The following is a 25,625-nucleotide window of genomic DNA, read 5'->3' on the forward strand; positions in this document are numbered from 1 at the left end:
AATAACATTGACTAATACATGGATACTGTGACTGAGTTCATCAGGAAGTTTATAGGAGATGTTGTACCCATTGTGACTATTGGAACCTACCCAAACCAGAAACCATGGATAAATGGCAGACTGAAAGCGCGAACCACCGCATTTCACCATGGCAAAGTGACTGGGAATATGGCCTAATACAAACAGTACTTATTCCCTCCATAAGGCAATCAAAGAGGCAAAACGTCAGTACAGAGACAGTGGAGTCGCATTTCAACGGCTCAGACATGAGACATGTGTGGCAGGGTCTACAGACAATCACAGACTACAAAGGGAAAACCAGCCACATTGCGAACCCCTATGTCTTGCTTCTGGACAATCTAAACGCTCTTCGCCCGCTTTGAGGATAATGCAGTGCAACCGACGCGGCCCGCTACCGTGGACTCTCCTTCTCCGTCCCCGACGTGAGTAAGACATTTAAGCGTGATAACTCTCACAAGGCCGCTGGCCCAGACTGCATTGCTAGCCGCGTCCTCAGAGCATGCGCCAACCAGCTGGCTGGAGTGAATACCGACATATTCAATCTCTCCCTATCCCAGTCTGCTGTCCCCACTTGCTTCAAGATGTCCAGCATTGTTCCTGTACCTAAGAAAGCAAAGGTAACGGAACTACATTTCTATCGCCCCGTAGCACTCACTTCTGTCATCATGAAGTGCTTTGAGAGACTAGTCAAGGATCATATCACTTTTACCTTACCCGACACCCTAAACCCACTTCAATTTGCTTATTGCCCCAATAGATCCACAGACGATGCAATTGCCATTGCACTGCACAATCCCATCTGGACAAGAAGAATACCTATGTAAGAATGCTGTTCATTGACTAAAGCTCACCATTCAACACCATAGCTCGGGTCTGAACCCCGCCCTGTGCAACTTTTTGTAAATTTTATTTATTTAACCAGGCAAGTCAGTTAAGAACAAATTCTTATTTACAATGACTGTCTAGGAACAGTGGGTTAACTGCCTTGTTCTGGGGCAGAACGACAGATTTCTACCTTGTCAGCTCGGGGATTCGATTCACCAACCTTTCGGTTACTTTCCCAATGCTCTTAACCACGAGGCTACCTGCCGCCCCAGGTGGACTGGGTCCTGGACTTCGTGGCGGCTGCCCCAAGGTAGTGAAGGTAGGAAACAAGACCTCCACTGATCCTCAACACAGGGCCCCACAAGGGTGTGTGCTTAGCCCCCTCCTGTACTCCCTGTTCACCCATGACTGCATGGCCACGCATGCCTCTAACTCATTCCTCAAGTTTACAGGCGACACAACAGTAGGAGGCCTGCCTTACCAACAATGATGAGACAGCCTACAGGGGAGGAGGTGAGGGCCCTGTGAGAGTGGTGCCAGGAAAATAACCTCACTCAATGTCAACACAACAAAGGCGCTGATCATGGACTTCAGGAAACAGCAGAGTGAGCACGCCCCTATCCACATCGGCGGGACCGCAGTGGAGAAGGTGGAAATCTTCCAAGTTCTTCTGTGTACACATCACCGACAATCTGAAATGGTCCACCCACACAGACAGTGTGGTGAAGAAGGCTCAACAGCGCCTCTTCAACCTCAGGAAGCTAAAGAAATTTGGCTTGGCACCTAAAACCCTCACACATTTTCACAGATGCACAATTGAGAGCATCCTGTTAGGTTGTATCACTGCCTGGTACAGCAACTGCACCGCCCGCAACCTAAGGGCTCTCCAGAGGGTGGTGCGGTCTGCCCAACGTATCACTGGGGGCACACTGCCTGCCCTCCAGGACACCTACAGCACCCGATGTCACAGGAAGGCCAAAAAGATCATGAAGGACATCAACCACCCGAGCCACGGCCTGTTCAGCCCGCTATCATCCAGAAGGCGACGTCAGTACAGGTGCATCAAAGCTGGGACCGAGAGACTATCATAAAGCCATCAGACTGTTAAATAGCCATCACTAGCCGGCTTCCACACGGTTATGCATCTTGTCAATTCAGGCTACACGTGTAGGCCTTCACAGAATGTAATTACAGTACACATAGGTGTTTTGTAACGGATGGCTTTTTCCATTCATCAAATTGTGGCTGCACTGTTGGGGTTTGGATGCTGGAATTATTTTGTGAGTGGATGAATGTGCGCGGGTAGCCTGCAGGAGCCCTTTGTTAAGTGATTGTCAAACAATCAGATGAAAACATCATGACTGGTTCTTTATGCCGCATTAAAAGGCATAGGCGACACGTCCATAAAGCTAGGGGACGCTTTCCCTAATGTAAATTTAATTGAATTGCCAAAAAATATATAGGCTTATTAGCTTACTCCTGTCTATACAGAAATAAATAAAATCATTCAAAATGGGCAACTACACCAGAAAGTATGATTTGGCCACAGAGGATCGTTAGCTTCTTTTATTTTATTTTTTTGTTTTAAATTGCATAACCTACAGACGGAAAGGCCTGCAATTTGGGCAGCACACAGAAAGTAACAAATATATGATTGAGTTGTGACTGTCAGTGAAAAGTGGAGACCTAGCCAGGCAAATCACAATATTTAAATACAATTTCAGAAAACAGTTTGGAAAGCAAATGGATGTTGCTGTAAAGAGATGCCACTGAAAAGACTCCAGTCTGTCTTTTAGTTACCAAAATTCTTAACTTAATTGAACATCAGCCATATCCCTGGTGAGTGAACATATTCACTATCTTTATCATTGGGTCAGTAACACTTTTTTGGTTGTTTTTGGACAATTTCCTCCTCCAGGTTAGATAGATGTCATATTGTATTTGTGTCTCACCTTTTTTGTAGGCCTTTTAAATGGATCAGACAACATTGCTGACACCTGACAGATCAATAAAAACAGAGTAGGCTACCCTATAATTTGTCGTAATAAGATTCTGCTAATACAGTGAATTCAGAAAGTATTCCGATCCCTTGACTTTCTCCATTTTGTTACGTTACAGCCGTACTCTAAAATGTATTATAGTTTTTTTTATCCTCATCAATCTACACACTACCCCATAATGAACAAGCAAAAACTGTGTTTTAGATTTTTTTTATAGCAAATTTATAATAATAAAAAAAAAATATATATATATATATCATATTTACTTAAGTATTGAAATCCTTTACTCAGTACTTTGTTGAAGCCCCCTTTGGCAGTGATTACAGCCTCCAGTCTTGGTTATGACACAACCGTGGCACAACTTTGTGTGGAGTTACTCTCATTCTTCTCTGCAGATCCTCTCAAGCTGTGTCAGGTTGGATGGGGAGTGCCGCTGCACAGCTTTTTTCAGGTCTCCAAAGATGTTAGATTAGGTTAAAGTCGGGTCTCTGCCTGAACCGGTGAAGGTCATTCAGAGTCTTGTCCCGAAGCCACTCCTGCCTTGTTTTGGCTGTGTGCTTAGGGACATTGTCCAGTTGGAAGGTGTACCTTCACCCTAGTCTGAGGTCCTGAGCGCTCTGGAGCAGGTTTTTATCAAGGATCTCTACTTTTATCCGTTCATCTTTCCCTCTGTCCTGACTGGTCTCCCAGTCCCTGCAACTGAAAAACATCCCCACAGCATGATGCTGCCACCACCATGCTTCACCTTAGGGATAGTGCCAGGTTTCCTCCAGACGTGGTGCTTTGCATTCAGGCCAAAGAGTTCTATCTTGGCTTCATTAGACCAGATAATTTTGTTTCTCATGGTCTGAGAGTCCTTTAGGTGTCAAGCCGGCTGCCTTTTACTGATGAGTGGTTTCCATCTGGCCACTGCCATAAAGGCCTGCTGCAATGATGGCTGTCCTTCTGGAAGTTTCTTCCATCTCCACAGAAGAACTCTAGAGCTCTGTCAGAGTGACCATTGAGTTTTTGGTCACCTCCCTGACCAAGGCCCTTCTCCTCCGATTGCTCAGTTTGGCCGAGGGGCCAGCTCTAGGAAGAGTCTTGGTGGTTCCAAACGTCTTCCATTTAAGAATGATGGAGGCCACTGTGTTCTTGGGGACCTTCAATGTTGCAGACAACTTTTGGTACCCTTCCCCAAATCTGTGACTTGACACAATCCTGTCTCTGAGCTCTGCGGGCAATTCCTTCGACCTCGTGACTTGGTTTTTGCTCTGACATGCACTGTCAACTGTTGGACCTTTTTATATAGACAGGTGTGTGCCTTTCCAAATCTTGTCCAATCAATTGCATTTACCACAGGTGGACTCCAATCAAGTTGTAGAAACATCTAAAGGATGATCAATGGAAACAGGATGTACTTGAGCTCAGTTGCGAGTCTCAAAGCAAAGGGTCTGAATATTTATGCAAATATGGGATTTCTTTTATTTTGAACACATTTACAAAAATGTGTAAACCTGTTTTCGCTATGTCATTATGGGGTATTGTGTGTAGATTGAGGATTTTTATTTAATCCATTTTCGAAGAAGGCTGTTATGTAACAAAATGTGGATAAGGGAAGGGGTCTGAATACTTTCTGAATTAATTTAAAGTGTAGTAGAATTGCATGAATTGTGTTTATTAAAGGCCAACAAGACATGTATCTGATAGGCCTACTCTACACCCCTTCGCGCTGCATTGAAGTAATTTGTTTTTGTTGCCAACAGTGATGGAGTTAGTGTTAGCTTAAATAATGACTCCATTCTAATTATCACATTAGGAATAGTAGACTAACATAAGTTTGCAAATGCGAGGATGCATGGAATGCTTTATTATAAATGTGCATGTTTATGGTGAAAATGAGCTTCCCCAAAGTTGAAACCCACGTGCCGTCTATGTTAAAAGGTAATGCATGTTATTAAAAGGGTTATGGCATATCTTGACTAGTCCATGGCCCACTGAGATCATATGATATTAATAGGGATTCTATATGTAATTCTATGATTACACCTAGGCTATACAAAAAATGAATTTGTGTGTGCACTTAGATGTCCCGTACCGGTAAGAAATTAAATTTACTCTCATCCCTGTTCATAACCATGTAAGATCTATTTACTAATCTTTATACAGTCCCTCCAGGATTTCACAAGGTTTTTTGTTATTATTGGTGTCAAAAATGCTTGATTTTGCTGTGGCAATTCTGGCATTTTGCATGGCAATGTGCAGTGATTTGTCCAATTTGTTGTGAAAATGCGCTGAGGAAAAGGGTTTGATGCGTGGCTTGATTGAACTAAATTTTTGGTAAATGTGCGCTTATTGGTTTAAATTGTGTTATGGGTCAGTTTGGGATGATGTTGCATTAGACTGTTTTATGCGGGAATAGTGCAGTGATTGGTCAAATTTGCAAGCCCTTCCACAATATGCCGGGAATTTTTGTGACCGCGGAATCCTGGAGGGACTGTTTATATAACACTTGTTTGTTTCGTCCTGCCCTCTCTTCAGTTCTTTGTGCCAGATGCCATCCTGAAGGAGAGGCTGGATCCAGAGACCCTGGAGTCCCTGGGACTCATAAAGCAAGCTCATCAGTTCAACCAGAAAATCGTAAAAATCAAGACCAAACTATTGTAAGTGGAGCAAGTGACTCATTTTCATCTGTAAAAAAAAAAAAAAAATCCTGTAAGGGTCAGTGTCCAAAGGTCAACAATGTAAAAATTGAATGGTCTGACCAAGTAGCCAGAACTAGAGTAAGATACTGTTATTCCCCGGTCAGGGCTGAATGTGCTGTTAGCCCAGGGTTGGCGATGTAACTTTGGGTTATCTACCTCGCAGCCCGTGGCTGTAGCATTTAATATGTGAACATTTACTCTATAGAATGTGAGCTTTGCCATGAACGCCAAATGTAATGTCAGCACAGAATGTAGAGAAATTACATCACTTTAGTTGTTTATATTCTCTGACTGTTCACGCACTACCTTGCTGCAAAACATGGTTATTCAGGCTGTATAGGGTTCTATTGCCCTATAATACACTAGAAACACAATAAATGATCATTTCACTTGCATTCACGCTTGGGCCTAAAGTTTGAAGTTCTTTATCTAATGGTGAGTGGTTGGCCTCCTACATATTGTTTTCCACTCTGTCCCCTTATAGTTACAAGCAGCAGAAATTCAACTTGCTGAGGGAAGAGAATGAGGGCTATGCCAAGCTGATCACTGAGCTGGGCCAAGACCTCTCAGGCAACATCACCAGCCACATCGTCCTAGAGAGCATCAAGTCCCTAATAGGTATGAAACCCCTAGTCTTTTTCATCACGTTCTTCACCGCCAAGAAGCAGCGGGTCCTTGTTGCACTCTTAGTCTCGCTGCATTTTCTGTGACGTGTATGTATAATTTCTGTGACCAACCAAGAAAGTAATCGAGATTATAAGTTTGGCAGAAGTGCTTTTTACAGTTTTTAAATTGAGGATTGAATTGTTGCATGGGACCTTAATATAGTTTTTAACTTTTTAAAGACAACTCTCCATTTAGACTCTACATTACACATTGCGTTATTCTGTACCCAAGTTACTCAATGTCATCTGTACACCCTTACCCCCTCTCTACCCTGCAGGATGCTTCAACCTGGACCCCAACCGCGTTCTGGACATCATCCTGGAGGTGTACGAGTGTCGCTCTGACCAGGATGAGTTCTTCCTGCCCCTCATCAAGTCCTACATGTGTGAACCCCTCACCCTCTGCCACATCCTGGGCTTCAAGTTCAAGTTCAACCAGGTGAGAGAGCAGGCTCCCCACTGTGACTGTTTGCACTCTACAGCCTGTCTGAAACTGGCCGGATATAAACTGTACAAATTGGTGTTTGTGAGGAGCTACATGTCCAAGAAGCGGAGAAATCCTTAACCAAATTTTTTTTTAAATACTTCAAGGTCTTATTGATGAAAACATAAGTCTTGCCCACATTCTCCCTTAATCTGCAAGAATGAGGGTAAATGGTGCAGTCAGACCTGATGTGAATATTACTGCTGCCAGTAGGGCTGTTAACGGTTAACCACAAAAAACCTGTCATAATTTAGTGGAAATAAATTGGCTCGTTTATTTCTGTTACTTGTCATGTATCTTATCACATGTGCACAGAATACAGAGCCTAGTTTGAAGAGTGGAATGGCCTATCACCTGTCAGACAGCGGAAGAACAGCTCCTCAAAAAGTTGGTACTAAAGTGAATCCTGCTTTTATAAGCCCAGTCAGTAAGCAACAAATAACAATTCTAAATGCAATCGTGTGCCAACTCTCTTTTGTAGGCCAAGATTTAAAAATAGCTTTTTTAAATTTCTTAACTCGTAATTAAAGCGTGCCTTCGATGCGCATAGAATTTTGTCAACAGTAGGCAGGTTATCAGCATGTCACCCACCACTTTACAATGTAAGCTTGAGGCAGTGTAGTTTTTATACCTTGCTTCAAAGTAGCCTAGCCAAAATCCAACCATAGAAATGTGGAGACAATTGTTCCATAAAGACTCATGCCATTAACCAGCAATTCTCTCCTGTTCTATTGGTTTTCATATCAACTTTGTCCAGAATCCAGAGACTGAATCCTAGTCATATTAGCAACCTGTCCTAGTTGTTGCTATTAGATTCCCCTCGAAGTTACTAGCTGAGATTTTCATCTCTGTCACATGTGACCGCCTTGTGAGGTAGTGACCCGTGACATACGCCTAGTTTCCTGCAACGGGTCACTTATGGAACCGCTCGCATTAGATGCTCTGTTTAGAATGGTGTTTTCCCGCGAATTGCATTTTGGCAAATGTTTGAAAACAACTTTTTTTATTAGCTGCTTCATTACAGCAGTTGCATCTTCAATAATATGCTATAGCCTTTTGACTATAAGACGATAGGCTTGCTATTCTTGCATGTTTTCATGAAGCTCTTAGGAAACATGTCCGTTCCTTGTATGTATACATAGTATTTTCTTTTGGTTGTGTCATTTTACTGTTTTGGGATAAATAAATAATAATAAAAACGGTTAATGAGGGTCAGTTAGTCAGAAGCAAAATTGACCGAAATGTGCATCCCTAGCTGCCATTCACTGAAATATACACTTTAGTTGAGGATCAAAAGACAGCAGAGTGAATTTCTCTGATTTGTACTGGACCCCCTCCCATATCCATTAGCTGTTCCTCAGTATGTATTAAGTGTTCCTTGACTGTCCTTCTCCTCCCAGGAGCCAAATGAGGAGACCCCCACGTCACTCTACCACATTGCTGCCGCCCTCTTGCATCACAACCTTATAGAGCTGGAGGACATCTATGTGCACGTAAGCATCTCTCAACTCACACCTATAGAGCATTGTCTCACATAATACAGTTCCTTCTCAACTTCTTCCACATTTTGTTGTTAGAGCTTAAATTAAAAAATAAATCACTGGCCTACACAGTACTCCATAATGTCAAAGTGGAATTGTTTTTTGAAATCTTTAAAAATTAATTAAACATGAAAATCTGAAATGTCTTGAGTCAAATTACAAGTATCTGTGAGGTCCCTCATTTGAGCAGTGGATTTCAAACACCGATTCAACCACAAAGACCAGGGAGGTTTTTCAATGCCTTGCATAGAAGGGCACCTATTAGTAGATGGCTAATAAAAAGAAGACAGTGAATTTCCCTTTGAGCATGGTATTATTATTAGTCTTTGGATGGTGTATCAATACACTGAGTTATACAAAGATACAGTCGTCCTTCCTAACTCAGTTGCCGGAGAAGAAGGAAACCGGTCAGGGATTTCACCATAAGGCTAATGGTGACTAAAACAGTTACAGTTACAGAGTTTAATGGCTGTGATATGAGAGAACTAAGGATGGATCAACAACATTATAGTTAATCCACAATACTAAATATTCTTAAACATGCATCCTGTTTGCAACAAGGCATTCATTTCTTTGCAGTTTTACTTTAATAACTTCTTATGGCTGAGATCCCGCTAACGGGCTCGATTTGACAACAGCCAGTGAAATTGCAGGGCGCCAAATTCAAACAACAGAAATCTCATAATTAAAATTCCTCAAACATACAAGTATTTTACACAATTCTAAAGATACACTTGTTGTTAATCCCACCACAGTGTCCGATTTCAAATAGGCTTTACGACGAAAGCACCACAAACGATTGTTAGGTCAGCGCCAAGTCACAAAAAACACAGCCATTTTTTCAGCCAAAGAGAGGAGTCACAAAAAGCAGAAATAGAGATACAAATTAATCACTAACCTTTGATCTTCATCAGATGACACTCATAGGACTTCATGTTACACAATACATGTATGTTTGGTTGATAAAGTTCATATTTATATCAAGAAATCTCAGTATACATTGGCGCGTTATGTTCAGTAGTTCCAAAAACATCCGGTGATTTTTGCAGAGAGGCACATCAATTTACAGAAATACTCATCAAAAATGTTGAGGAAAATACAAGTGTTATACATGGAATTAAAGATATGCTTCTCCTTAATGCAGCCGCTGTGTCAGATTTCAAAAAAGCTTTACGGAAAAAGCACAACATGCAATAATCTGAGTACAGCGCTCAGAGACCAAAACAAGCCATACAGATATCCGCCATGTTGTGTAGTCAACAGAAGTCAGAAATAGCATTATAAATATTCACTTACCTTTGATCCTCATCAGAATCCACTCCCAGGAATCCCAGTTCCACAATAAATGTTTGATTTGTTTGATAAATTATTAACTTTATGTCCAAATACTTCCTTTTTGTTCACTCCTTGAGTTCACAAATCCAAATTCATGAGGCGCGGGCAGACAAAGTCAAAAAGTTCCGTTACAGTCCGTAGAAAAATGTCAAACGATGTATAGAATCAATCTTTAGGATGTTTTTATCATAAATCTTCAATAATGTTCCAACCGGAAAATTCCTTTGTATGTAGAAATGCAATGGGCCTCAAGCTAACTCTCACGTGAACGCGCATGGTCAGCTCGTGGCTCTCTGCCAGACCTCTGACTCGTTCCCCTCTCATTCGCCCCAACTTCACAGTAGAAGCATCAAACAAGGTTCTAAAGACTGTTGACATCTAGCGGAAGCCTTAGGAAGTGCAATATGACCAATATCCCACTGTATCTTCGATAGGCAATGAGTTGTAAACCTACAAATGTCAGATTTCCCACTTCCTGGTTGGATTTTTCTCTCGGGTTTTTGCCTTCCATATGAGTTCTGTTATACTCAGACATCATTCAAACAGTTTTAGAAACTTCTGAGTGTTTTCTATCCAAATCTACTAATAATATGCATATCTTAGTTTCTGGGACTGAGTAGCAGGCAGTTTACTCTGGGCACCTTTTCATCCAAGCTACTCAATACTACCCCCAGCCATAAGAAGAACTTATGTCCTGAATACAAAGTGTTATGTTTGGAGCAACACATCACCAAGTACTACTCTTCATCTTTTCAAGCATAGTGGTGGCTGCATCATGTAATGGGTATGCTTGTTATCGACAAGGACTAGGGAGTTTTTTTTATGATTAAAAAGAAACAAAATAGAGCTAAACGCAGGCAAAATCCTAGATGAAAACCTGGTTGTCTGCTTTCTAACAGTCACTGGGAGACATTAACCTTTAAGCAGGACAATAACTTAAAACACAAGGCCAAATATACACTGGACTTGCATACCAAGAAGACTGTGAATGTTCCTGAGTGGCCTATTTACTGTTTTCACCTAGATCGGCTTGGAAATCTATGGCAAGACTTGAAAATGGTTGTCTAACTGATCAACAACCAATTTGACAGAGCCTGATGAATTAAAAAATGTACACAAATATTGTACAGTCCAGGCGTGCAAAGCTCTTACACTTACCCAGAAAGACTCACAACTGTAATCACTGCCATTGACTCAGGGGATTGAATACTTATCTAATCAATTTATATGAGTTTTTTCTATAAATGTTTTACTAGTGTTAAAAATGTTCTTCACCTTGACATATTTTGTGTAGATCCTTGACAAAAAAATGACAATTAAACCCATTTTAATCCCACTTTGTAACACAACAAAATGTGGAAAAGGTTACAGGTGGGAATACTTTCTAAAGGCATATAATTGTATAATTATATGTATATAATTTAATATCAAAGATTTGACTAACATTGGTTGTCCTCAGTGCATGCCAGATTGTGCAACATGTGATCCAACAGAGAAATCTAAATGCCTGGTGCTATAAATTGTGACCTGATGTATGACCGAGCCTGTGTTGCCCTCCCAGCTGATGCCACTGGATGCCAGCATTGTAGAGGAGCACAAGAGAGAAATCACAGAGGCCAAGCAGATCGCCCGCAAGCTCACCATGGTGGTGGTGCCCTCCGAGAAGACTGAGGACAAGGAGAGAGAGAAGGAGAAAGAGGAGGAGAAGAATGACAAGGTAAAGTAATCTCATGTTACACTCGCACACATTTCTACTATTTGAAATACATGTCTCCACATTTGGGTAACTTTTCCACGCTAAAGCACAAGTCTACTTCCACTAAGTGTCATTCTTTAATTGCCATGATGAAGCCCTGTCTTTATAAGGCTGCCTCTGTGTGCTGCTGAAGGAAAGGGAAAAGGCTTTATTGTTGTGTGTTAACGAGGTGTCAGTCCGTGTCTGTCTGAGGCAGGGCTGTGCATACCACCACCGACAGACAGTGATTGATGGGCCAGAGGAGGTCTGTTAGAGTTAAAGCTGCAGCAGCAGCCCCCTCTCCCTCCCACGCGTTAAAAGTAACGAAGAGCAACACTGAAGGCTTTTGTGAACCATGTTTCTAAAATAAATTCAGCCTCCAGCCCAAGATCCAGATTGTCAGATTGCATCTGTCATCTGAGTGCCCGCATCATGCTAATGCTAAATGTAGCAAATAACTCTTTCAATAATAGTTTTTCCAGTGGCTTGCACAAAAAAATAATATTCTTTCAATATTCCTGAACATGCAGCCTGTTTGCAATAAAAACTAAAGTAAAACTGCAAAGAAATTAACTCTGAAATTAACATGTGTAATGTTAGGTGCAAATCCAACACAATACATTGAGTACCACTCTTCATCTTTTAAACAGGGTGGTGGCTGCATCATGTTATGGGTATGCTTATGACTAGGGATTTTTTTATGATAAAAAATAAAACGAAATAGAGCTAAGTACAGGCAAAATCCTAGAGGAGAACCTGGTTCCGTCTGCTTTCCAACACACTGGGAGACAAATTCACAAACATATTTCAACATTAAGCTCACAGTTTGACGTAAGTGCTTTTAGTTTTTTATAAAATAGCCTGGCCCGAAAAATTTGTGACATTGGATGAGCAGAATCAGTTCGTCCTCTAGCTAGTTAACTCATCCCACACCCAGCCTCTCCCTGACAACACTGCCTTGTTATTACTATGCTGTGTCACAGGTGGTTGTATAAGTCACACATGAATTAAGTGCAGCGTCAGGTACGAAGACAGATTTCTACAGTTCCTTGTTCCCATCCAGTGCTGCTGGAGAAAATAACGACTCATAGGCCCTCCCGGGTGGCGCAGTGGTCTAAGGCACTCGAGCCCAGGCTGGGGCGGTGCACAATTGGCCCAGCGTCGTCCGGGTTAGGGAGGGTTTGGCCGGCAGGGATATCCTTGTCTCATCGCGCACTAGCGACTCTTGTGGTGGGCCGGGTGCAGTGCACGCTGACCTGGACGCTAGGTGTACGGTGTTTCCTCCGACACATTGGTGCGGCTGGCTTTCGGGTTGGATGTGCATTGTGTCAAGAAGCAGTGCGGGTTGTGTTGTGTTTCGGAGGACGCATGGCTCTCGACCTTCGCCTCTCCCGAGTCCGTACGGGAGTTGCAGCAATGAGACAAGACAGTAACTACTACCAATTGGATACCACGAAATTGGGAAGGAGAAGGGGGTAAAAATAATTGTTATAATAATTACGACTCATGATTTACTCACTAGGTGTTTGCAAATCCTCCTTAACCTCTTTTAATGGGCTTGCTTTGTACTTTGTGAAATCCCTCCGTCATAAACCTAAGGACGAGCTGCTCTCAGACTAACTTCTGCTGCTCCAATTGCCCTGAGCTTCACTCAATCTCACCCACACACACCGCATCTCCCCCTCTACCCTCAGGCTCCTGATAACCAGAAGCTGGGTCTGTTGGAAGCGCTGCTGAGGATCGGAGACTGGCACCATGCCCAAAGCATTATGGACCAGATGCCCTCCTTCTACGCCACCTCTCACAAGGCCATTGCTCTGGCACTTTGCCAGCTGCTGCATCTGACTGTGGAGCCACTGTACCGCAGGTGCCCGCCCGCTCCCCTGGATTCACTTTGTGCTCTTTACATATTAGTGGAAGAAATGTACACTTTCACCTAAATACAACACTTGTCAGTGTACATACATACACAGCCTGCCAGCCGAAATACTACAAACTCTGATGCCAGCCTTTCATTTAATTGTAGGCACACACAGACACAACAACAGTCGCATGCAGAACCACCTAGTGTTAACACTAGAGCAGTGGAGGCTTTATGTTGCTGTTTGTAGTATGCCTTGTCTCACCTATGTTTCCTTTTGCAGAGCCGGGGTTCCCAAAGGGGCCAAGGGATGTTTGTTGAGGCCCCTGAAGAACAAGCGGGCCCCCAGGCCTGCCGAGAGCTTTGAGGACCTGCGCAGGGATGTGTTCAGCATGCTCTGCTACCTGGGGCCCCACCTCTCCCATGACCCCATCCTCTTTGCCAAGATAGTACGCCTGGGCAAGGGCTTTATGAAAGAGGTACAGGCCCTAAAGTCAATTGATGCTTTATTGATCCCCAAAGGAAAATGTATTGGGATACCCTCCTACCCTGGCTTCATCTCACTAATTGCCCTCGTGTTTTCTTTTGTTCCTCCAGTACCAAAGTGAGGGTAGAAATGACAACGTCAAGGACAAAATGGTGAGTTGTCAAAGTAAATGGGACCAAGAAGTGTCTTGAACAGGTTTGTTGTATTAATCAGCACGATGAATTCACAGAGAATAAATTCAGGTGTACAGGTGTAGACTTTACAGTGAAATGCTTGCTTTCAAGCCCTTCCCAACGATGCCGAGTTAAAAATGTATCAAATAAATAAATAGTAACACATGGAATAAAATACACAACAATGGAGCTATATGCAGTGAGTACCAGATCATTGTGTAGGATTACGAGGTATTTAAGGTGTTAGGTTCTGAACAAACTCAAACGGACGACTGGAAAAGCTCAAAGTATATTCACCCACTGGATCATACCCGTGCAAAGACAAGGCATGATTACACAAGCACATATATTTATAACCTCCTCATAGGCGGGGTCAACTCCCTACACATCTAGACAGCCAATACATCTCTGTTGCTAGGCAGGAACTTATTTGTTTCCTCTCACTGGCATTGTCATGACCCTGCCTGATGCTAGAACCTTTGTGGAAGTTTGTGTGTGAAATGATTGTTGTGGTGGGCCCCTCTGGCCCCCCACCCAGAGGTTTCATCTCACTTCATCTGTTGACTTGACCTCGAGCCGAATTACTCGCTCCTCCCTAGTTCCGCAGCTGGCCTGCCTTAACAGAGATTAACTATTGCCCTTTGCCTCCCTCTTTAGAAAAATGGAACAGAATATGAACTTTCTGGACTTCCCATTATCTCACTCAGTAACTTCCCATACAGCAAGTCCCTATCTACCCTTCATTGACTCCAACATATACATTCCTTATACGTGTAAAGTAATCAATAAGTTAGTGTGGTAACATTAATAACTATAATTCAGGCTAGAATCCAACAAAGGTAAATATGTACATGAAGGAAGTAGGGTTGTTCCCGACCCACAAAAAATATTGGTCGACCGAGAGTGGTCTGATCTTTCTACTAATCAATAGAAATTTTAAGACGTGTGTTTTGAATGAAATCAACAATATGTAGCCCACTGAGCTTGTATGATGCTTTAAGCACTGCGACACACACAAATGACTAAAGACGGAGCCAGAGATCAATATAGCCTAACCAGAAGAGGGAACCCTTTTCCAAAGCCCTCCACCCCCTCCTCCCGCTGCTGCTGGCCTTAGTTATAATCCTGAAGTTGCCGGTAAAAGGCTACACCAGCGGTCCGCAACCTTTTCCATTTGGAGTGTCAAGTTATCGTAACCTTTCTACTGATCTGCGTACCAGTGATGCTTTTCATATGCACATTTTCGTGGAACAGTTTCATTTTATTTATAATAAAGTATCTCAAAATCAATGTCGTGACTAATCAATTCTAAATGAAAATTATACAAATCTAAATAACTTTTATTGCCATTACCAAAATGCAAATATAGCCTACTTTAAGCTAACAAATACGAACATTGCAGCCGCAGGTAGAAAATATCCTCTAAATCACATTGGCTACGTTTTGCCTGTCTGCAAGAACTTGAAACATTGTATCCACTATTAACTTGGTCCAGCCCATGCTAAACAAATTGTAGCATTGTATAAAATATTCTGGGCCCTCAGTTTCCCATGCCAGTGAGCTCTGGACAGACGGACAAAATGGTAGGCTATTTGCGCAAGGGATAAGAAGTTATAAAATAGGCCTACCTGATTTACGTTTATTCCCCCCCCCCCCCTTTTCATACTGAGTGGTTATCGAATGGGAGAGAACTGGAAAGATTTTTTACACAAGCTATGTTGAGGAACTATTGTCTTTCTCAATGGCTGTAATAACAGACTTTGTTAATTGCTGTTTGAGTTGAATAATCAAATATTTGAGAAACTTCACAGTGATGGTGAGTTAATACAATAAGAAATAGTATCAGATCCCCAAATGGGCACGTTTTATAGGCCTACATTGCGCGCAGGCCAGGTAGCCTACTTCTATGCGTAATCCGGTACGTGTCATTACTCAAGGTTGACAGTAGCTCCATCAAAAGACGATTAATACATTGACGACTCATAAATGGAATGAAATAAACCAAAAACCTATTTCTCACAAGTGTAGCCTAGGTTGTGCGCTCTGCAAACAACGTGTCCACTCCGGACGACTGTGCGTCGCCCCAAAAATAACAGCTCTTTTTAATCTTGGCCATGAAAACAGTTAACCTGTCTAGCCCCGGGGTTCCGCTAGCGGAACTCCTCCCACATTCCACTGAAAAGGCAGAGCGCGAAATTCAAAAAATATTTTTGGGAAATATTTAACTTTCACACATTACCAAGTCCAATACAGCTAATGAAAGATACACATTGTGTGAATCCAGCCAACATGTCCGATTTAAAAAAATAAAAAATAAAAAACGTTTTACAGGGAAAACAAAATGTTAGCTCACCAACAAATAGAAAAAAGCACAGACATTTTTCACAGCACAGGTAGCATGCACAAAATCAACCAAACTAACCTAGAACAAACCAAAGAAACCAAGAAACAACTTCATCAGATGACAGTTTTATAACATGTTATACAATAAATCTATGTTTTGTTCGAAAAATGTGCATATTTCAGGTATAAATCATAGGTTACATTGCGGCTACAATCAGAAATTGCACCGAAAGCAGCCAGAATAATTAGACACCAACGTGACATACCGAAATACTCATCATAAAACATTTCTGAAAAATACATGGTGTATAGCAAATGAAAGACAAAGATCTTGTGAATACAGACAATATTTCCGATTTTGTAAGTGTTTTACAGCGAAAACATAATATAGCGTTATATTAGCTTACTACAATAGCCTACCACACTACCGCATTCATTAATCAAGGCACGTTAGCGATAGCAATAGGCACGTTAGCGTTAGCGAATAAACCAGCAAAAGATATTAAATTTCACTAACCTTCATAAACCTTCCTCAGATGACAGTCCTATAACATCAGATTATACATACACTTATGTTTTGTTCGAAAATGTGAATATTTAGAGCTGAAATCCGTGGTTATACAACGTAGCATAACATGCTAACTTAGCAACTTTTCCCCAGAATGTGTGGATATTTCTATTAGACTCTCACCTATTCTGACCAAATAGCTATTCATAAACATTACAAAAAAATACATGTTGTATAGGAAACGATAGATCCATTAGTTCTTAATGCAATCGCAGTGTTAGAATTCTAAAAATATCTTCATTACGACATAAGACTTAGTTATGGTAAGGGAATAACCAAAACCTGAGCGCAAAGCTACTAGTACACAGTTCGACAGATATATGAAATAGCATCACAAAATGGTTCCTACTTTTGCTGATCTTCTATCACAATGTTGTACCTTTGGTCCTTTGTCCAGAAGCGTCTTTGTTTGGATTCAGAACGTTCTTTTTCCCTCTTGAATTAGCAAGCACACTGGCCATGCAGCGCTAAGCTCTCCAACGTCAACAAAGTCAAACAACGCAACACAACTAACGTCCCGAATAAATTTCAATAATCTAATGAAACTATATTGAAAAAACATACTTTAGGATGATATTGTAACATGTATCAAATAAAATCAAAGCCGGAGATCATATTCGCCCATAACGACTGGTTTCCAGTAGGAAATAACAGGTCCCAACACGCGCCTTGCAGAAAACAGAAAATGGGGGACACGTTGTTCCAAGAAGGCTTATTCAACGTCAGACAGAGATAATCAACTAATTTTTCCTCTCACTTCCTCTTGACATCCGGGTGAAGGTGTATGACGTGCACGTATAGCCATACCTATCATGCCCATTTATAGGCAGTCACTTGAACAGAACATAGATTTCAGACTTTCAACTTCCTGGTCACATAGTGTGCTGCCAAATGAGTTCTGTTTTACCCACAGACAAAATTCAAACGGTTTTAGAAACTAGAGTGTTTTCTATCCAATAGTAATAATAATATGCATATTGTACGAGCAAGAATTGAGTACGAGGCTGTTTAAATTGGAGACGTTTTTCCCCAAAAGTGAAAACAGCACCCCCTGTCCTCATCAGGTTAACACGCGATTGCATGTAGAATTGTTATTTGTTGCTTACTGACTCGGCTTATAAAAGCACATGTTTCACTGCAGTAACAGATTGAGGAACTGTTCTCGCGCTGTCTGACAGGTGATAGGCCACTCGCACCTCAAACTAGGCTCTGTATTTTATGCGCCTGTGATAAATAAGATGCATAACGAGTAACAAATACACACAAGACAATTTAATTCCACTAAATTACACAAATCTATAGATTGATAATCATGACCGGTCAAATGTATTTTCAGCAGCTAACCGATTCTAGCGCTTAACCGCTAACAGCCCTAATCAGGATAGATGATGATGATGAGTAAAATAAAGAACAGATTAGCAGCTGTGTGTGAGAGCGCGTGTTTGTAGTGGATGAGTTTGGGTTTTGTGTGAGTGTGCATAGAGCAGTGCAAGATAGGGTCAGTACAGATAGTCCAGGTAACCATTTAATAAAACATTTATCAGTCCTATGGCTTGAGGGTAGAAGCTGTCTCGGAGCCTGTTGATCCAAGCGCCGATGCTCCAGTACCGTTTGCCAGACGTGGCTGGAGTCTTGGGCAATTCTTTGGGGAATCCTCTGACACCACCTGATATAGAGGTCCTGGATGGCACTGAGCTCGCCCCCCGTGATATACTGAGCTGTCTGCACTAGAGGTTGACCGATTAACGCACGTCTTACCGATTTTATTGGAGGACCCAAAAAAGCCGATACCGATTAATCTGCCGAATAATTATCATTATTTTTTTTAAATATATTTTTTACTTTTTGTAAAAAAAAAGTTATTTATTATTATTAAAAAAAAAATTGTAATAATGACAATTACAACAATACTGAATGAACACTTATTTTAACTTAATATAATACATCAATAAAATCAATTTAGCCTCAAATAAATAATGAAACATGTTCAATTTGGTTATAATAATGCAAAAACAAAGTGTTGGAGAAGAAAGTAAAAGTGCAATATGTGGCATGTAAGAAAGCTAACATTAAGTTCCTTGCTCAGAACATGAGAACATATGAAAGCTGGTGGTTCCTTTTAACATGAGTCTTCAATATTCCCAGGTAAGAAGTTGTAGGTTGTAGTTATTATAGGAATATTTCTTTCTCTACGATTTGTATTTCATATACCTTTGACTATTGGATGTTCTTATAGGCACTTTAGTATTGCCAGTGTAACAGTATAGCTTCCGTCCCTCTCCTCGCTCCTACCTGGGCTCGAACCAGGAACACATCGACAACAGCCACCCTCGAAGCAGCGTTACCCATGCAGAGCAAGGGGAACTACTCCAAGTCTCAGAGCGAGTGAGGTTTGAAACGCTGTTAGCGCGCACCCCGCTAACTAGCTAAACATTTCACATCGGTTACACCAGCCTGATCTCGGGAGTTGATAGGCTTGAAGCACAGCAAAGAGCTTCTGGCAAAACGCAGGAAAGTGCTGTTTGAATGAATGCTTACGAGCCTGCTGCTGCCTACCACCGCTCAGTCAGACTGCTCTATCAAATCATAGACTTAGTTATAACATAATAACACACAGAAATACGAGCCGTAGGTCATTAATATGGTAGAATCCGGAAACTATCATCTCGAAAACAAAACGTTTATTCTTTCAGTGAAATACGGAACCTTTCCGTATTTTATCTAACGGGTGGCATCCAAAAGTCTAAATATTCCTGTTACATTGCACAACCTTCAATGTTATGTCATAATTACGTAAAATTCTGGCAAATTAGGCAGCCCAAAATGTTGCATATACACTGACTCTGCGTGCAATGAACGCAAGAGAAGTGACACAATTTCACCTGGTTAATATTGCCTGCTAACCTGAATTTCTTTTAGCTAAATATGCAGGTTTAAAAATATATACTTCTGTGTATTGATTTTAAGAAAGGCATTGATGTTTATGGTTAGGTACAGTCGGGCAGCGATTGCTTTTTTCGCGAATGCGCTTTTGTTAAATCATCCCCCGTTTGGCGACGTTGGCTGTCTTTGTTAGGAAGAAATAGTCTTCACACAGTTCGCAACGAGCCAGGCGGCCCAAACTGCCGCATATACCCTGACTCTGTTGCAAGAGAATTGACACAATTTCCCTAGTTAAAAGAAATTCATGGTAGCAGGCAATATGAACTAAATATGCAGGTTTAAAAATATATACTTGTGTATTGATTTTAAGAAAAGCATTGATGTTTATGGTTAGGTACACGTTGGAGCAACGACAGTCCTTTTTTGCGAATGCGCACTGCATCGATTATATGCAACGCAGGACACGCTGGATAAACTAGTAATATCATCAACCATGTGTAGTTATAAATAGTGATTATGATTGATTGATTGTTTTTTATAAGATACGTTTAATGCTAGTTAGCAACTTACCTTGGCTGCTTACTGCATTCGCGTAACAGGCAGGCTCCTCGTGGAGTGCAATGTAAAGCAGGTGGTTAGAGTGTTGGTCTAGTTAACTGTAATGTTGCAAGATTGAATCCCCGAGCTGACAAGGTAAAAATCTGTCGTTCTGCCCCTGAACAAGGCAGTTAACCCACCGTTCCTAGGTCGTCATTGAAAATAAGAATGTGTTCTTAACCTGTCTGGCTCCGGGGTTCCGCTAGCGGAACTCCTCCCACATTCCACTGAAAAGGGAGAGCGCGAAATTCAAAAAATATTTTTAAGAAATATTTAACTTTCACACATTAACAAGTCCAATACAGCAATTGAAAGATACACATCTTGTGAATCCAGCCAACATGTCCGATTTTTTTGAATGTTTTACAGCGAAAACACCACGTATATTTATGTTAGCTCACCACCAAATACAAAAAAGGACAGAAATTTTTCACATCACAGGTAGCATGCACAAAACCAACATAACTAACCAAGAACCAACCAAACTAACCAAGAAACAACTTCATCAGATGACAGTCCTATAACATGTTACACAATAAATCTGTTTTGTTCGAAAAATGTGCATATTTGAGGTATAAATCATAGTTTACATTGCAGCTACCATCACAGCTACCATCAAAAATTGCACCGAAGCAGCCAGAGTAATTATAGAGACCAACGTGAAATACCTAAATACTCGTCATAAAACATTTCTGAAAAATCGATGGTGTACAGCAAATTAAAGACAAACATCTTGTGAATCCAGCCAATATTTCCGAATTTTTTTTTTAAGTGTTTTACAGCGAAAACACAATATAGCATTATATTAGCTTACTACAATAGCCTACCACACAACTGCATCCATTCATTCAAGGCACGTTAGCGATAGCAATAGGCACGTTAGCGATAGCGAATAAACCAGCAAAAGATATTAATTTTCACTAACCTTCATAAACCTTCATCAGATGACAGTCCTATAACATCAGGTTATACATACACTTATGTTTTGTTCGAAAATGTGCATATTTAGAGCTGAAATCAGTGGTTATACATTGTGCTAACGTAGCATCTTTTTCCCAGAATGTGCGGATATTTTTATTACTCAACTATTCTGACCAAATAACTATTCATAAACGTTACTAGAAAATACATGTTGTATAGGAAATGATAGATATACTAGTTCTTAATGCAATCGCCGTGTTAGAATTCTAAAAATAACTTCATTACGACATCCAGCTTAGTTATAGCGAGAGAGTGCCCAAAATCTGGGCGCAAACTACCAGTTCACATGTTCGACAGATATATGAAATAGCATCATAAAATGGGTTCTACTTTTGATGATCTTCCATCAGAATGTTGTACAAGGGGTCCTTTGTCCAGAACAATCGTTGTTTGGTTTTAGAATGTCCTCTTCTACAGTCAATTAGCACGGAAAGCTAGCAAAGTGGCGCGAAGCTCTCCTTCCTGAACAAAGGCACACAACGCAACACGCCTAACGTCCCGAATAAATTTCAATAATCTAATAAAACTATATTGAAAAACATACTTTACGATGATATTGTCACATTTATCAAATAAAATCAAAGCCGGAGATATTAGTCGTCTATAACGACAGCTTTACAGAAGGCAATACCAGGTCCCTTCTCACGCGTTCCAGGAAACAGGAAATGGGTGTCACGTCATGCCAAGAGCTTTTATTCCACCTCAGATCATGTTATACACTCCATTTCTTCTCTCACTGCCTGTTGACATCTAGTGGAAGGCGTATGAAGTGCATGTATACTAATATATATCAAGCACATTTATAGGCAGGCCCTAGAACAGAGCATCGATTTCAGATTTTCCACTTCCTGTCAGGAAGTTTCCTGCAAAATGAGTTCTGTTTTACTTACAGATATAATTCAAACGGTTTTAAAAACTTGAGTGTTTTCTATCCAATAGTAATAATAATATGCATATTGTACGAGCAAGAATTGAGTACGAGGCCGTTTAAGTTGGGCACGATTTTCCCCCAAAGTGAAAATAGCGCCCTCTGTCCTCAACAGGTTATTACCTAGTTAAATGTGTAAAAAAAAAAACGGCCAAATCGGTGTCAAAAAATACCGATTTCCAACTGTTATGAAAACTTGAAATATGCCCTAATCGGCCATTCCGATTTATCGGTCGACCTCTAGTCTGCACCACTCTCTGTAGAGCTTTGCGGTCGAGTGCGGTGCATTTTCCATACCAAGCTGTGACGCAGCCAGTCAAGATTCTCTCTGATGCAGCTGTAGAACTTTTTGAGGATCCGAGGGCCTTTTTTTAAATGTCAATTTTAATTTTTTTGCCTTGGGAGGCGATATTTGGCCATATAATTTTGTAAGTATCCACTCACTCTGGTCTGTACTCTGGTGGTTGATGTGCTCCTGTTCCCTCCTAGGACACATTGCTGAGTTGTTTCCTGAGCATTGCAGACCAGGTGCTGCTGCCCTCGCTCTCTCTCATGGAGTGTAACGCCTGCATGTCAGAGGAGCTCTGGGGCCTCTTCAAACTCTTCCCCTACCAGCACAGGTGAGACACACACAATCATAGTGGTATCCTTTTAGACTCGAACTGACATGTTTGGCCATCCATTTTGAATCCATCCAATGGAGATCGCAAAGCCCACACAGAGACTGGAGTATGTAGGTTTATACAACTTGTTCTATTCTCCGACCCTGTTGTGTTCTGTTGGTATTTCAAGGTCCTAATTCCAGGCTGGTCCTGGTGTATGTATTATTAAATATGTCACTGTTAACCCACCCACCTGTGTTACTACCTGTGGTTGTCAGGTACCGGCTATACGGGCAGTGGAAGAATGAGACTTACACAAGCCACCCACTTCTGGTCAAGGTCAAAGCTCAGACTGTGGACAGAGCCAAATACATCATGAAGTAAGTCACGTTGCTACGCAGGCCTGGAATTTCTTGATTTTAGGGGCAAGGTCATTTGCCTGTCAAGATGTGCCCAATCTGCCAAGGCACCAAGGCCATCAACCAAAATAGTCAATTTAAATTGATTTGAAAACCAAAAAACAGCTCTTCTGTTAAGAAAACAACACAATTAGCCTACATGTCAAGAGTGTAGGTGATAGACTATGCGTATTTGCTACAGCCTCTAGTGTCCACACCGATGCTGACATGAGGTTTGCACCAGAAAATGTAACCTTTCTTTAGTGAGACTTTTAATTATACAGTGTATTTGGAAAGTATTAAGACCCCTTGATTTTTTCCCCCCACGTTTTGTTACGTTAGTCTTAATCTAAAATTGATTAAACCTACACACAATTCCCCATAATGACAAAGCAAAAGGTTTTTTAATTTAATTTTTGCTAATTTATATTAAAAAATAAAACTGAAATCACATTTGTCTCACCACCTGGATTTGGTCTTATGTAGCAAAATGTGAAATTGTGTTTATTTACGTTGGATAAAAGTAGACTCAGCTACAATATGGTATATCATACACTGCATTTGAGGAAAAATGGGGAAGTAATTCTGCTTTGAAAGTTGATAAACTGGTAAACTCACTTTTGAGAAAATCATATTTGAATGATTTGTTATCTTGTGAAGAGCTCTTTGTCTACACCCATTCAGCATCATTCACAATTTCTTAAGCTTTAGCCCCACCCATCTCGTTTCGCTCTCAGAGCGCACACTTGACGCTCTGACGATGCTTTGTTTACCTCTGGATAACATTAAAACAGCCTAACCAGCTCTGCTGGCAACAATTTCATTATGCTTTTTTGCAGACGTTTACTGACACCAGCCAAGTACACACATCACGTAACGTTAGCTAACGAGCCAGCCAGCTAATGTTAGCTAGTTAACCTCTAACGCCTCACAAACCCGGATCCGGGAACACCCCCATCACAAAAGCTGACTAGCATAGCCTAGCCTAAAGCCACAGGGATATCATATAATAAAATGTTCATGAAATCACAAGTCCAAGACACCAAAATACACATCTTGTGAATCCAGAAATCATTTCTGATTTTTAAAATGTTTTACAGGGAAGACACAATATGTAAATCTATTAGCTAACCACGTTAGCAAAAGACAACACTTTTTTTACTCCACCATTTTCTTACTGCATCAGTAGCTATCACAAATTCAACCAAATAAAGATATAAATAGCCACTAACTAAGAAACAACCTCATCAGATGACAGTCTGATAACATATTTATTGTATAGCATATGTTTTGTTAGAAAAATGTGCATATTTCAGGTATAAATCATAGTTTACCATTGCAGCCACCATCACAACTCTCACAAAAGCGACTAGAATAACTACAGAGACCATTGTGTATTAGCTAATTACTCATCATAAAACATTTCTTAAAATACACAGCGTACAGCAGATGAAAGACACAGATCTTATGAATCTAGCCAATATTTCAGATTTTCTTAGTGTTTTACAGCGAAAACACAATATAGCGTTATTTTAGCTAACCACAATAGCCAACCACACAGCAGCATTGATTCAAGGCAAAAATAGCGATAACATAATAACCCCCAAAATATATTAATTTTTTCACTAACCTTCTCAGAATTCTTCAGATGACAGTCCTGTAACATCATATTACACAATGCATATAGAGTTTGTTCGAAAATGTGCATATTTAGCGGCACAATTCGTGGTTATACAACGTGATTAGTGGCCAAAACTTCAAGCAATCTGTCGGGCGCCATCTTGGACAGGAACCTAATCTAATCCATAACTAATAATAAACTTGACTAAAAAAATACAGGTTGGACAGCAATTGAAAGACAAATTAGTTCTTAATGCAATCGCTGGGTTACAATTTTAAAATTAACGTTACTTCAAGCATACAGCCTGCGCTAAAGCGAGATGCACTGAAAAACATGGCAGAATAATTATTTGCCATTTGTCAACATAAATACGAATTAATACATTAAAAATTGCTTACTATTTGCTGGGCAGTTTACGAGGCAGTTTAATTTGGATCCGAATTTGTGCTATGTCGAAATGGCACCCCCCTAGTGGCGAGAACCTAAACAACACAGAACAACGTGCCAACAATGCCTAACATTCAGCTCGAACTAGAAAAGCAAACGGCTCTGGCAAACGAAGAATAACGTCCGTTATGGAGCCAGCCAGCTAACGTTAGCTAGCTAGTTAACAGTACACTTTAGCTTAAGACATATAGCTAGCTAGCTAACAGTACACTTTAGCTTGAAATGAAACTACTTTCTGTCAAAATTAGAAACATGTTATATCTGAAAATGTAGCTAGCTATCTTACCTGTTTACATCATCATGCATGATGGATGCTTCTCCCTGTCAGGAATGCCATACCACGGTTGCCCTTAGTTTGAAGATGTAATCCGGAGACAGGTTTTTTCATTTTTTTTATTTATTTTTTAGTTTATCATCCTCTAATTCCACTGATTTCAAAACTTGAT

The 25,625-nt window shown here is 40.8% G+C and overlaps 1 protein-coding gene across 2 annotated transcripts in view; it reads left to right on the top strand.

Annotated features, from left to right (window-relative positions):
* The window catches only part of LOC129816544 (THO complex subunit 2-like), an 81,237-nt gene that overhangs the window by 4,193 nt on the left and 51,419 nt on the right, over positions 1-25,625 (top strand). For both annotated transcript variants that reach the window (XM_055871135.1, XM_055871127.1), the window contains exons 6-15: positions 5,367-5,488; positions 6,015-6,148; positions 6,474-6,634; positions 8,080-8,172; positions 11,117-11,272; positions 12,985-13,157; positions 13,435-13,630; positions 13,749-13,790; positions 22,601-22,731; positions 22,992-23,093. In XM_055871135.1, the coding sequence (XP_055727110.1) occupies positions 5,367-5,488; positions 6,015-6,148; positions 6,474-6,634; positions 8,080-8,172; positions 11,117-11,272; positions 12,985-13,157; positions 13,435-13,630; positions 13,749-13,790; positions 22,601-22,731; positions 22,992-23,093 (1,310 nt within the window). The remainder of the gene's footprint in view (positions 1-5,366; positions 5,489-6,014; positions 6,149-6,473; positions 6,635-8,079; positions 8,173-11,116; positions 11,273-12,984; positions 13,158-13,434; positions 13,631-13,748; positions 13,791-22,600; positions 22,732-22,991; positions 23,094-25,625) is intronic.

This window comes from Salvelinus fontinalis, chromosome 2, assembly GCF_029448725.1.
Source record: "Salvelinus fontinalis isolate EN_2023a chromosome 2, ASM2944872v1, whole genome shotgun sequence".
In the NCBI taxonomy this organism is placed as follows: domain Eukaryota; kingdom Metazoa; phylum Chordata; class Actinopteri; order Salmoniformes; family Salmonidae; genus Salvelinus; species Salvelinus fontinalis.